The sequence below is a fragment of the Astatotilapia calliptera genome, chromosome 11, assembly GCF_964374335.1.
Source record: "Astatotilapia calliptera chromosome 11, fAstCal68.1, whole genome shotgun sequence".
Classification (NCBI taxonomy): domain Eukaryota; kingdom Metazoa; phylum Chordata; class Actinopteri; order Cichliformes; family Cichlidae; genus Astatotilapia; species Astatotilapia calliptera.
In genome coordinates, this window is record NC_137432.1 from 33,833,879 (window position 1) to 33,847,461 (window position 13,583).

Here is a 13,583-nt window from a genome sequence, read left to right on the forward strand (position 1 = left end):
GTACTTAGTACTATGTCTACCCATCCATCTGTGTGTCTGTCTGTGCAGGATGCAGTTTTATGTAAACTCTTGGCAGCTTTACCAAACTTTACAGGTGTGCATTTGAAATCAAAACGTGGGCCAAGTTTATTGATAGGTGTAGTCTAAAAACTCATTGTTCCCACAGCTGGTGTGACCACATATTGGAGTGTGGTCAATTGTGTACATGTGTGTGGTGCATTTAAAAAAATGTAACTGTAGGAGAGGATTTTTTTTTCTTGCAGAGTTTGAGATATTCCTTATTTATCTGATACTAGGCCCTCACACGTCATCTGAAACAAGCCATTTAAGCTTCTCCTCCTCCCTTTCTTATGATTTACTGGCTCCCACAAACAGAAGAGAAGAAGTGTTTATGAGATGACCATGTGAAGGAAATGTATGCTCACTGATGTACAGAGTCAGGAGGAATAAACTGTCTGAAACAGGGAATTACTTGTAGAAACACTGACCTTTGAAACTGGCCATGTTTAATGTCCCCAAGTGTAACTATATGTAACCAGTGTGTAACAAAAATACTAGAGGATGCCAAACTGCAAAAGGAGGATGGGTAACCACAATGAAGACACATCTGCAGAAATGATGGAACAATGTTCTGGTTGTATTAAAATGTTGTGCTTTGTATCACAACCAACAACAATAATCAAAATGATGTGCATGCACAGAGACCAAGAAAGTAAAATAAAGTCAGACCAGGGTCTTTTAAATGTCAGTGCTATCCAGTTCACGCCTGCTGGCTTATCTGGGCAGTTTATTAGTGTGAAATTAGCCAAACAAAGGATGGATGTTTTGCACAGTCTGTCCTACCACAATTTAGGGAATTAGATTGAGTTCCATATGAGCTGTGGCTCGACACCCATTGTAATAAAAGATCAGCGTACTTCTATGGATTTCCAGAAGGTCTGTGGACTCTCAGTTTGTTTAATTTGGGGTTTTTTTTTTAATCTCCAACTACAAAAGAAACCTGACCTAGGAGCAAGGTCAGAGTTATTTCACATGCATGCTGATGTGGGACTAAGCAGCCTTACCAGTGTAACCAAAATGGGAACAGTTAAAGGCGGGACAAAAAATTCTATTGATTAAAAATTAAATTATCCATCCAGGTCAGAAACTAACGATAAATAAATAACAAAAACCAAATTACTAATTCCTACAAAAAGTTTCTACTTCTGTTTCTTACTGTGTGCTACATACATGTTATGTACACATGGTACCAAAGCGTGTATTTGGGAGACACGCATCTCAGACATTTCCAAATGTAGCTAGCTAGAAAAACTCCCACAAACAAAGCAGAGGGAGTCTTTATTTAAGTCAAAGTTACTGTGTTATAGTCTTTCCAAATGACCATAGAAAATTTGTCGTCCTGTTGCCTAGTTGTTGTTCCAGGAGTTCACACAATTGATTCTGTCCCATTATATGTTCCTGCTCCTCAGGGCCGAGGGAGCCCTTTGAAGAAAGGGCGCTACAGCAATAGTTGGTAAATCAAAAGGAATAAGATAAAAAAAGTTTTTTTTTACAAAAAATAAAAAAGGGCAAAGGCGGGGACCTTATTTGATGTGCGTTTTTTCTGTGTATGTGTGGGGGAAGTTTTTTTTTTTTATTGGAGTGGGATATGAAATTGTACAGTTTGCGTGTCAATGTGTGGGAACGCTGGTTGTTTTATGTGTTGAAAGCCAATGTAGGTTGGTAAAGGTGGATTTTGAGGTGAGCACTTTGCTGGATTGTCAGTGTGAAAATGTAAGTAGAATATGCAACAAATGGAGGGCTGTGAGAGTTGAGAGTGGGCAGTTTAAAGCAGGTAGACAGGAAGGTTGCTTTTAGAAACGTGTGTGAAGGGCTTCTATGTCGAGTCTTTCAGTTAATTCATAGCATCAATTCTGCACTTAAATCAAATGGTCTCCGGGGTTCTGCGATGAATTGGATTTATTTAAAGAGGTTTTTCTGATTGATGTGGAATAAAAGCCTTTTTACTCAAGTTGACCAAGAACCAATCAAGATGGTAAAGGGAAAAAAGGTGCAGTATTTCATGCCATTTAGAAACTCCTGCTCTGTTAAGTGAAGTGCTATTGTGCGCCGTAGGATTAATTTAATACATTCAAAACAAACGCATACACATGAATTTAAATGAGCTGTTTATAGAAGGAATGGATGACTGCTGTGTGGCACACCACAATGGTCACTGCATGTGTTTCTGTGTTTAGCTTATTGTTCAGGGGGGAAAAAGTCTCTTTGAACTTTGCATTAATTGTATTATTTTATCAAGAAACCAAGAGCTCCAGAGGCTTTGAAGAAAAAAAAAAAACCCTCCTGATATTAATTTTCTCTCATGCTGGTAAAACAAAATGCTCAGATTTCAGTGCTGGGGTGGAGAGTTTTCAACACAGGAACCTGTTGTTCTACTTCAGTTCTACTTAAACAAGTAAAAGTGACTTTCTTTGCTTCAACTTCTCATATGAAGTAAATCTTTACTTCACAATGTAGCGTCTTTATACTATTGACATTGTTAAACTTTGGATTGGTTCCCTATAAGCCTCACTTTCCCTATACTGTCTGCTGCTGAAAACATTTCAAGGGGGAAACAATGTCAAGCAAAACAGTAAAGGGACAGGAACTTTGTTTTTCCCAGAAGGAAAGGGTCCAGTGGATGTCCTGCCCCAATCAGGCTGACTGCCACCCCAACCCCAGTTAGCCCACCACTGCAGCATGTGTAGTAGGCCCTGGGCTGCTTAGAGAAATAGGAGAATGTGACAGCAGTGTTTGCAATGTGCACCATTAGTGGACGCACGGTCAAACATACCTGCCTTCAGTGATGCAAACCAGAATACAAACATTGCTTCATGACAGTTGTAAAACTGAGAAGATTATGCTACTGCACTGACTTTGTCAAGTCTTCCAAAAATCAAGAGTGAATAGTTTTCTGCGCTAAAGGAACGACAACAGCACAAACACAAGCAAGAGTAACCCACATTAAAGGTGGTTCCATATAATTTTGGGACTGCCCCCTGGTGACAGTACACAGCAGCAACATTTAGACAATGGTCTGCAAAACTCTGCATAACGTCAGCGCACAACATTAACACCAAATGGCTGGAACAATATCGTTACTCCTGGTGATTTAAGCTCATTACTTGGACATCTTTAGAAGGAAAAACTGCACTGTATGCCGTAGGGGTTTCATTTTCCATTCAGGATAACAATGATAATCTCGGCTGTGAAGGTTCTCAGTCATCCAGGTCATCGTAGTCAAAGGAGCTTGCAAAGAAAAGCGTCTGGACTTCTTTAAGTTGCTAATGATAATCTTGTTTCCTTTCACAGTAGGGAACACATTTTGAAGTGGAGAAAGTCTTAAAAAAATCATGAATTGAACGTGCTTATGGGTGTGGAGATGCTCTAGGAAAAAATGACGGAACAAAAAGACAGACATTCACTCAATAAAGACAGTTCTGCGACACTAACCTATTTCCACTAGATCAACAAGTAACAAAATCCTGCTTATATAAAAGTCTAATGAGAGATCCACAGAAAACCAAAAAATTTTTTTCTTTTTTACTCTCCAGGTAAGATGTGGCGACAGCGGTCGGTGGTTCAGGCTTCTCAGGGCGATGGCCGACCGTGCCCTTCTCAGATGGAGCAGTGGAAACCCTGTCCTGTCCGACCCTGCTACCGTTGGCAGTACAGCCCCTGGTCTGAGTGTCGGGTAGAGGTATGTCAATACATATAAAAGTTATACCATAATCCAGGTACATTAAACATTAATAATTGTATCGACCTCTGTCAGCTACAAGAAATGGAGCTCAGGCACAGCTGAGATCAATACTCTAAAACAGTTTGAGCCAGAAGGTGGATTTCAGGAGGGTGAAGTCTAAGAACCTGATAAAAAATAATGGAGTCTTTAGTATTGATGAACAAGCTCATCATTTCCCCACTCATACGGTTATTTTGAGAGATGGACAGTAAAAAAAAAATCAATCTAATGCATCTTTAATGCTGATGCATTACTGTAAACCAATACCTTTGCCAAGAAATTTGGCAGCCTGTACACTCAATTTTGCATCGTGTGGCACCGGGTCAGATTATTAAAAGCATCCAGTGCAATACTTTATGACATAAAGCAAAACTTTTCAAGAGTAAATGTGGTTTTATGGGGACACACAGAGACAGGTAATGTCATCTGTTGCTAACATCCTTTGCTGCCCCTCACTTAAGTTGATCAAAAAGGAAGTGCTTATAACCTCTGCCTTCCTCGGCTGTGTGAGAGTGAGAGGCAGAGACAGTCGACATTTTATTAAATGCACTCTGCATTCACTTCAGAAAAAGGCAAACCATCCTGTGGGTGGTAACCTCTTATCAAACTCCAATCAGGACCCAGCCTGGAGGACTCCCAAATGATATTACCTAACTAAGCAAATGCAAATATTAGCAGAAAATGTATCAGATAGAATGATCCTGTGAGATATTTTGTTCTTTCATGAACAAATATAAAGGACAATTTAACTCCCACACGGGAAAGAGACTGAAAATATATGGGGAAGCTTATCTTCCTTATACTTTTATCTATTAAAATACATTTTAATAGATCTCTACTCATAAAACAAAACAGGACAATAACAATTCTTCATTTAATCCACCAGGATTTTTTCTCCATCCCTTCCACTCTTTAGTGTCCCAATAACGTCAAAACAAGAACAGCAGACACTCTGTACTGCCCGCCTGCCAATAGAAGGTTATTTCCAATACTGCTTTTGTGTTTTCAACGCCCTACCAGTCTTACCCACATAATAAAATCCACAAGGGCACTTTAACAAGTGGTCTACATGTGCAGTCCTGCATGAGATGCTATCCCTGACCTTAATTTTCTGCCTTTATCCGAGTGTGGAAAATGGTCCCCTTTAATCATTTGTTACAGTTCACACAATTTCCAGACGAATGACAGCTTAAAAAGTAGAGGTTTAACTCATCCATGTTTGTATTTGTGCTCTTTTGTTTCTGTAAAAATACAAACCGCTGTACATATTGCAAATATATAGAACATATTCTGTTCTAAGCAACAATACATTTCCAGGTCAGGTATGCTGCCTTGCTGAGAAGCTGGAGGTGTGCAGCTTAATGCCTGCAGCTTTTCATCCTACAGCTCAGCTCAGCGATGCTTTTTACTCTTCTCTTAAAATGTTTGAGACGCATAAACACTTTTTGTATTTGTTTGACTTTAGTTGATCTTTCCATCAATTCAAATGGCAGAAGTTGAATTTACTAGGATTATTAAACTGCCATCAGATTGCTGCAGGTTTGTGTGACACCCCCTTCCCTCACTGTGTTAACTCATCACCTTCTGTCTTCTTCTGTGGTGTTTATGTCCTGTCAGAATGTGGTTTGTGGACACGGCATGCGCTTCAGGAACCTGTCCTGCTTCGTGTCGGACGGCTCCAGCGATGGCGAGGGCAGCCTGGTGGACGAGGAGCTGTGCAGCAGCCTGGAGGTGGCTGTCGATGGAGACAAGCAGATCAGACTGAAAGAGAGCTGTGTCCTCCCATGTCCAGGTAATAATGCTGACTTCAAGGTTTCAGTGGTAATTATTTGTTGTTTGGGCTGCATGAGCAACCTTGGAAAGTCCAAACACTGAATAGAAGCAATTAGAAGCACAGTCCACTGTTATTAAAAAAAAGTTCTCTAATGAAAAAAATTTAATCAATTATGACTTTACTCTTACTTTACTTTACTTTAATTTTCTTTAATATTCTGTGACTGAAATAGCTCCTCCAAATCAGCTTTTTGCCACACAAAGTAATAGTAAGCTATGGCAGCAATATGCTGGATACTATTAACCTCAGTCTCTGTCAGTAAAACTGATCAGGCATGAAGTACCCACAAGGAGTCTATAGACTTTATGTAAAAGAGCCCCTTGATTTTTGGGTTTATTTTTTATTAGCATTTAGATTGTTGCTAGGTTGTTCTTTTGGATCCAGGAGTAATCAACTTTAAACCAGACGGTTATCAGTGCTAATTAGTGCTGGAAGGGCTATACCGCACAGCAATCTGCAATATTTTTCAGATAGTTTCATTAAAATAACTCCCAAAAGCACTAACACTGCAAACAGGAGGTCCAGTTCAATGACTGGAATTAGTCTAGCTGTGAGACCGAGCAGACAGCAATAACACATCTGTCAGTTAGAGGCCAAACTTTACCTGGACAGTTGATATGAAGGGGTGTGCTGTGCTGTGAACATGTTAATTTCATATCTGTGAAATTGGGCATTTTGACATAGGAGCCTACGGGGACTCTACACTTTTGGCGTCAGCCTCAAGTGGCCACCAGAGGAGCTGCAGTTTTCAGCACTTCAACCCCAGATGCTGCTAGCAGGAGACAAAGTTAGAAATAGCAATAGTTGCTAACATCAACATCACTTGAGTACTTGGATCGGTTGTCATGCGCTGAAGATGCTGATACAGATGTGTCAGTTAATCTAGCGTTCAGGTAAATACATGCTCATACATCATCATATCTGTAGAAGGTGTTTGAGACTAGTGTTTACTAATTATCTGTCTTCATTACCTGTCTATTAAAGCAGTGATTTAAGGCTTTAATCCACAGAGCAGTTTTCTATGCAAATCCTATGAAGCTCAATGTGATCAATGCTTATTGCTCCGAGTGTAAAAACACCCTCATCGTTCAGCTTTTACAATTTATGTAACGTCACTTCTTCCTCACAAACCAATCAGAGTCAAGAAGGGGTGGGAATTATGACATCAGCATTTTAAAATGCTGTGCTTGTAAGACGGTGCACAGAGTGTTTAAAAGTGGCGCATGTGGACACTGAAACTGTTTTGTGTCGCTGCTCTCAGCTTCAACAAGTCACTCTCCATACACAGCACAGTCGACACTTCTCAGCAGTCTGATGTATACTACAGGGAAGCCATTATGAGCATTTAAATACACATTAAAACAAGCTTTGTTGTAACGTTTAAAAGCCAAGTGAATTGAAATGCCTAAATGTGTTTGGCAGTTGTTATTTGAGGTGCTGAAAGTTGGTCTTTTGCGTGTGGGTTTGGTCTCAGCATTACCTCGAAACTCTAACAGAGCTCACTATCTATCATGACCTCTAAAATGAGAAGCAGCAGCATAGCTCAAGTCAGAATAAATGGACTACATTATGACCAAAGCTTTGTCTAACTGTGTTTTTTTATGGGAGTTTCATTTACTTTTGGGTTCTCTACTTCATCGCCTGCATCAGCTTAGAGAGCACTCTTGTCTTCTCTGCTTTTTCAAATCATGACAGCTGTACTCTGCATATGTGTGGGTTTTCGATTCACTTCATAGTTTCTATCATTTTCTCCAATTTCACAAGGTATCTATCTCCAGCTGTAAGTCACAGCTGCTTCTTTTCACCTCTCGCAGCACACGAGAAGAGTAAAACACGCTGAGGTTATCGTTAGAACAACAGTCAAAGGGCGATCGCTCACAGTCCTCCCCAGAGCAAAGCCCTGCTAGTATGTTGAAGTGTCCGGCCAAGCCAGAGGCACAGCCGTCAGGAACTGGTTCATGTGGAACGCACAAAATATTTGGACCACCTGCTCTTCCAGTGAAATAGACAGAGAGGAGAATCTAAATGAAAGCTGTGACCCCTACAATTCAATTGATTCCATTTGTACAGCAAAGAAACCTAGAAGTAAAAATTATTTGAACACACTCACACATACAGTGAGAGAGATAAAATAATAGTAAAAAAAAAAAAAAAGGTGCAATCAATAATCTGTGTGGGCGAGATAACAAAAGATCCTCAGGGCTTGAAATAAAAAGACAAAATGGCAAGCCAAGATACGACTGCACAATCTGCTGTACGGAGACGTGTAGATTTTATTCATTTATTCACCTCACGTATGAATGGAGATGCTGATTAAGAGGAGAATAGATTGAAGATGTATTTGTGTTTTGATTGTAAGAAAGGCTTGGGTGAAACGTGGCGCAGCAGCAGAGGCATGAGCCAGCTAAAATGGTGCATCTCATACACAAAGGCTGCTCGAATTGATTTATGTACGCCGTTTAAAATTGTTAAATAAGTCCAGACAATAAAAGGTCAGGAAAATTCAACCCATGAGTAAAAAGAGAGAAACAAATAAGGCCTTTATTGAGGCATTAAGGGCAACACGAGCTTCACTAGTGGGCTCAAATCTCCTCCTCCAACTGACAAAAGTGGCTTTGTACACACTTAAATATACACTAGATACAGGGTGGGGCATTGTGAGAGAACAGATCTGAGGCAAAAAGCATCCTCTTGATAAAGACGAATGCTTTCTTAGGCAGCCTGTTCATTAGCCTACAAAAATGGAAAGATCAAGTTTAACGGGAAATAGCTGGAAATCCGCAATTACTCTTGGTGGTTAAAGCGGGTGCCTGGAAACGCTTAACGATCGAACTGCCCTTTTGGTCTTAAATTTCATTTAAAGTGGCATTAAAAAGTCTTACATTGCTTGCTTATACCTGTAGACACCCTGATTACTTGAAGGCAGCACTCTGGGATGATAAATAAATGAGTTTGCCAAGTGTATTGTTATCCCTGATTATGTTGGTTGGAGCTGTAAACTTAGCCAAATCCAATAAAGAGCAGGAGAGAGGAACTAATCATACCATGACCTCGATTGCATCCAGGACCAACAGGCCTTTTTTTAATATAACCTCTGATCTCACAATGGATTTAGCTGAATAATGATTTGGAAGTGACAAGTGGCTCCTATTTAAGGCCGTAAGCTAATTAGATGTACACGGCAAAGAGTTCGAAGTGCAGTACTGTTTATTCTTACTCCTTATTCTGTTAAGGTTTTAGTTCAGGAAAGAATTCAAAATGGCAAACCCCACTAAATCCTTCCAATGTAACTCGAGCATGTGAAAGAGTCCAAAGCTTTGCTGGTCACAGCTGTTTTCAAAGATGGCTTACAGTTTAGCTTATAAACATTAGACCAAACTGACATTACCTGCTGATCTGTCCGCCACTGACTGATGTCCCTCTGGTCCCAGCATCTATATTTGTTCCACTTTTAACAGTAATACACAAAACTCTGTTTAGTCTGGTCTTTACCCCTGATGTGAACTCGGATCCAGTAACTCCAAAAACATTAATAACCTCCGACCCCTTCAAAAATGTCAACATCCATTGAACTCTACTGTCAAAAATCCACCAGTCTCAATCAGTATGGCACTTTTAAATATCCGCTCTCTGTTGAACAAGTCTTTTATTATTAATGATTTAATTTTAGATAATAAACTTGATTGTTTATTTTTAACTGAAACATGGCTGGGTTCAGATGCACAAGTTGTTCTCACTAAGGCCTCCCACCAAATTTTAATTTCTCTTTTTCTATTAGAAGTGGTAAGAGAGGTGGTAGGACTGCATCTTTAACCAACAACACACTCACCACCAAACAAATTTTATTTGACCATTTTACCACTTTCGCTATCTAACCTCTGAAGTGGCTGCAAATTTTACCAAGGTTTTAGGCGAATGCCCCCCTGTGATTTTACCTGCACCCTATGATTTTATTTTTAATCATTTTAACAGCCAACTGAAGAAAAGCCTTGACTCCGTTGCTCAATTCACCACTAAAAAGATTAACGTAAAACATGCATCACCCTGGAGAAACAAAGGAGTCAAAAAACTCAAAAGAAATTGCAGGGCCGCAGAAAGGAGATTGAGGAAAAATAAAAATGCTATCAACCATGAAATACTTTGCGAGCAACAATGTACAATAATACATTAAGGAATTCAAGAAATTCATACTTCGCCAAAATAATCAGTAATAACAAAAATAATCCCAAGGTCCTCTTTTCCACCATATATCATTTATTTAACCCTGATTTTAACAGCTCCCAAAGAACCTCCACAGACTCGCTCTGTGAGCAGTTTGCAGACCACTTCAGGGGAAAGATCAGCGCCATCAGATCTGATATTTTATCTTCTCGCGATATGATTTTAAACACATCTGAGGGCTCGATTGTACCTGAGGAGACACTGGACAGCTTTGTCCTGGTTAATGCTGAGAACCTTAACCCTTGTATGGTGTTCGGGTCTGTGAGACCCGTGTTCAGTTTTTTTCAAAAGAAAAATTAAACAATTAATTATTTTTTCACGTGTAAATGTGTTGTGTCTTTCCACTCACTCCACTTGATTATAACTGATTTATTTATAACATTTTATATAAAAGAAAAACAAGAAGCACATTAATTCATAAATGTGATCTAACAAAGGTAAAGGGAAAAAATTAACCATGTTTGCTGTTCATATGTCTTGTAATTGGGATGAAGTAAACATCTGTTGAGTAATTTAACATAAAATTGTTTGATAGTGTTAATTTGGAAAGCCAAAACTCTAGCGGGTCCACCAGACCCATGAACACTGGCTGAGTAACAAAAATACGAACACCACACAAGGGTTAAGAAAGTTTTCTCCACAGTGAGACCCACCACATGTCTTTTAGATCCAATCCCCTCTTCACTTTTTAAAACACTTTATGGATATGATACATGATGAATTGCTCTCTTCGTTGGGTGTCTTCCCTGCTGCCTTTAAAACGGCGGTGGTGAGGCCCCTTCTGAAGAAGAGCAATTTGGATTGTAATGATTTTAATAACTACAGACCTGTATCCAACTTACCATTTTTAAGTAAAATTTTAGAAAAACTTTTTTTTTTTTTTTACTCAGATTAATGTTTTTTTTGTAAATGATAGACAGATCCTGGAGATATTTCAGTCTGGATTTAGGGTGAACCACAGCACAGAGACGGCTCTCCTAAAGGTTCTAAATGATCTTAGATGTAACTGGGACTCCCAAAAGCTCTCAGTCCTGGTGCTACTGGATCTAAGCGCAGTCTTTGATACAGTAGACCACGCTATTCTTTTAAACAGACTGAAACACATGGTGGGCCTCTCTGGTGCTGTACATAACTGGTTCACTTCCTATCTCTCAGACAGAACTTTTATGGTGAGTATGGATACATGCTCCTCTAAGATCCATAAAATGACATGTGGTGTGCCCCAAGGGTCAGTTTTAGGCCCTGTACTTTTTAATTTGTATATGCTCCCTCTCGGCAGTGTCATCAGGAGGCATGGAGTGAACTTCCACAGTTACGCTGATGACACGCAGCTGTACATCTCCGTGTCTCCTGATGACACCAGACCAATGGATGTCCTTTTTAACTGTATTTTAGATATAAGATCTTGGATACCATACATACCACCTTTATTTATAAAGCACTTTAACATAAAACCAGAGTTCACAAAGTGCTGTACATGCTAATAGCATAAGTAAAGAAAATTAAAATGAGGATAAGATAAGATAAAATAAATAACTAAAAAACTAAAATAAATTGAAACATGTTAAAACAAATTGAGTCAACCCCTCTAATCAATGCCAAAGGCTTCAGCGAATAAATATGTTTTAAGAAGACTTTTAAATTCAGAAAGAGAAGAGGCCTGCCTAACATGCAAGGGTAGATCATTCCACAACCTATAAGATCTTGGATGGCAGAAAACTTTTTACAGCTTAACCAGGACAAGACTGAAGTTTTAATCATCGGTCCTGAGGCTCAGAGAGAGAAACTCTTGTCTAAATTAGAGGCATTTTCACTATGTCCTTTGCTACAAGTGAAAAACCTGGGTGTTATTTTTGACTCTGAGCTTGGTTTTATCCCACATGTTAAACATGTAACCAAAATTGGATTTTATGTTTTTGGCCATGATAATTATGTAATGAAAATGTGATATTGCGACAGCCATACCTAACATAATAGTTATCAAGCAGAGCGAGACCAAGTGTACCAAAAATAAGACCGAGGCTCTGAAGCTTTGGAGGATGCTTACACACTACGCTCGTTAGTGTGCCATGTGCACATGCATTTTCAGCATGGGTAGCCTCAGCGAGTAACAACCCCACAAATCTGGCAGTGTCAGCCCACAGTCGACCCGCACAGGATGACTTGTTTAATTTCGGTGACTGATTAGGTCTCTGCACAGTCTTTATGCTGTGCTGGACATCTGTTGTGATTTATGTGATATATGACCAAACAAAGCAAAACCTGTGAAATGTTAAACTATACACAGATGCAAGGTTTTGTATAATTACTATAGGACCTTGAATGTTTTATTCCTGTCTGGTTAGTGCACAGAGTCCAGCAGTCAGGGTGTGATTTAGCCACCTTTAAAAAAAAAAAAAAAAGACTCAGCCCAACCAGCTTTAAAGTCACAATCCATAGCATAGTCATTAAAATTGATTTTTCTGCGGTGTTTGCCTAATTAAAGTGACAAAACAATGGTTTTTCATAGTTATAATGCTTTATTTCCTTTAGCTGAAGAAGGAACTGGGAATATACACTTACCGGCCACTTCATTGGGTACACGTTCTGCTCCTTTTTGCCTTTAGAGCTGCCTTAATTCTTTATGACATATATTCAGCAAGCATCACACAGTTGCTGCAGAGTACAGTGCCCTTTGTAACACTGGACATAATCCTTCATAAAGGGTTGGACATGGTTAACAACAACTCTCTGCTGCTGTAGCTGACCTGCTTCAAGCTTCGGCGTGTTGTTTGTTCAGAGATGTTCTTCTTCATACCTTGGTTTTGACAAGTGTTTGAGTTACTGTTGCCCTTCTGTGTGTTTAGTCTGGTCTTTACCCCTGATGTGAACAAGCCATTCACACCCAGAGAACTGAAGCTCGCTAGTTAATTTCTTTTTTTTTTATTGAGTCTGTTTTATCCTGTTGTTTGGTGGCATGGTTTGGTCAGACCTCTGTCACAGAGAAAAACTCTCTAAATCAGATAGTGAGATGGTCCAGCCGTCTGATAGGTGAGCCACAGTCTTGTTTAGCGTCCCTGTACTCTAAGCTGGTACAGAGGATGGCTTTATCAATCCTTAAAAATGGTTCCCATCCTCTAAAGGGTGAATTTCAGCTTCTTCCCTCACGACGGAGGTTTCTATTTCCGAGATGCAGGACAAAGCGTTATAAAAATAGATTTGTCCCCGTTGCTGTCACTGAATTAAATAAGAACTGTTTTTGATTCGAAATATTAAAATTACTATATATGTGCCACAGTGAGGTTTATATCTTTACTAGGTATGTGTGTTTTTAAAGGGATGCCAAATGCTGTCATTTTTTCTGTAAAGCAAATTTACCTTGCCTATGGGTATAAATAAAGTTACCTTGACCTACCTTGACCTTTTCAGACCATTTTCCAGTGGTTGTGCAGCAATACCCCAGCAGATCAACAGTTTCTCAGATACACCATACCACATTCAAAGTCACTTCAAATTGATGTTCAGTTTTAACTTCAGCAAGTCGTCTTAGCCACATCTACAAGCCCAAATGCACTGAGCTTCTGCCATGTGACTAGTAGATTAAACATTTGTGTTAATGAGCAGCTGAACACGTGTACCTAACAAAGTGGCCAGTGAATGTATATTTAGTATATTTTCCTGTTGATTTGATCATTTTAATAAATAGTTGATGATTGTTGCTGCTAATGTAGAGCTCAGCTTTTAAAAGTTTCCTTGTAACAATAGAGC

The 13,583-nt window shown here is 39.4% G+C and overlaps 1 protein-coding gene across 1 annotated transcript in view; it reads left to right on the top strand.

Annotated features, from left to right (window-relative positions):
• Nucleotides 1-13,583, top strand: part of thsd7ab (thrombospondin, type I, domain containing 7Ab) — a 212,502-nt gene that overhangs the window by 175,785 nt on the left and 23,134 nt on the right. The window contains exons 22-23 of the mRNA XM_026184250.2: nucleotides 3,594-3,739; nucleotides 5,399-5,573. Coding sequence (XP_026040035.1) covers nucleotides 3,594-3,739; nucleotides 5,399-5,573 — 321 coding nt within the window. The remainder of the gene's footprint in view (nucleotides 1-3,593; nucleotides 3,740-5,398; nucleotides 5,574-13,583) is intronic.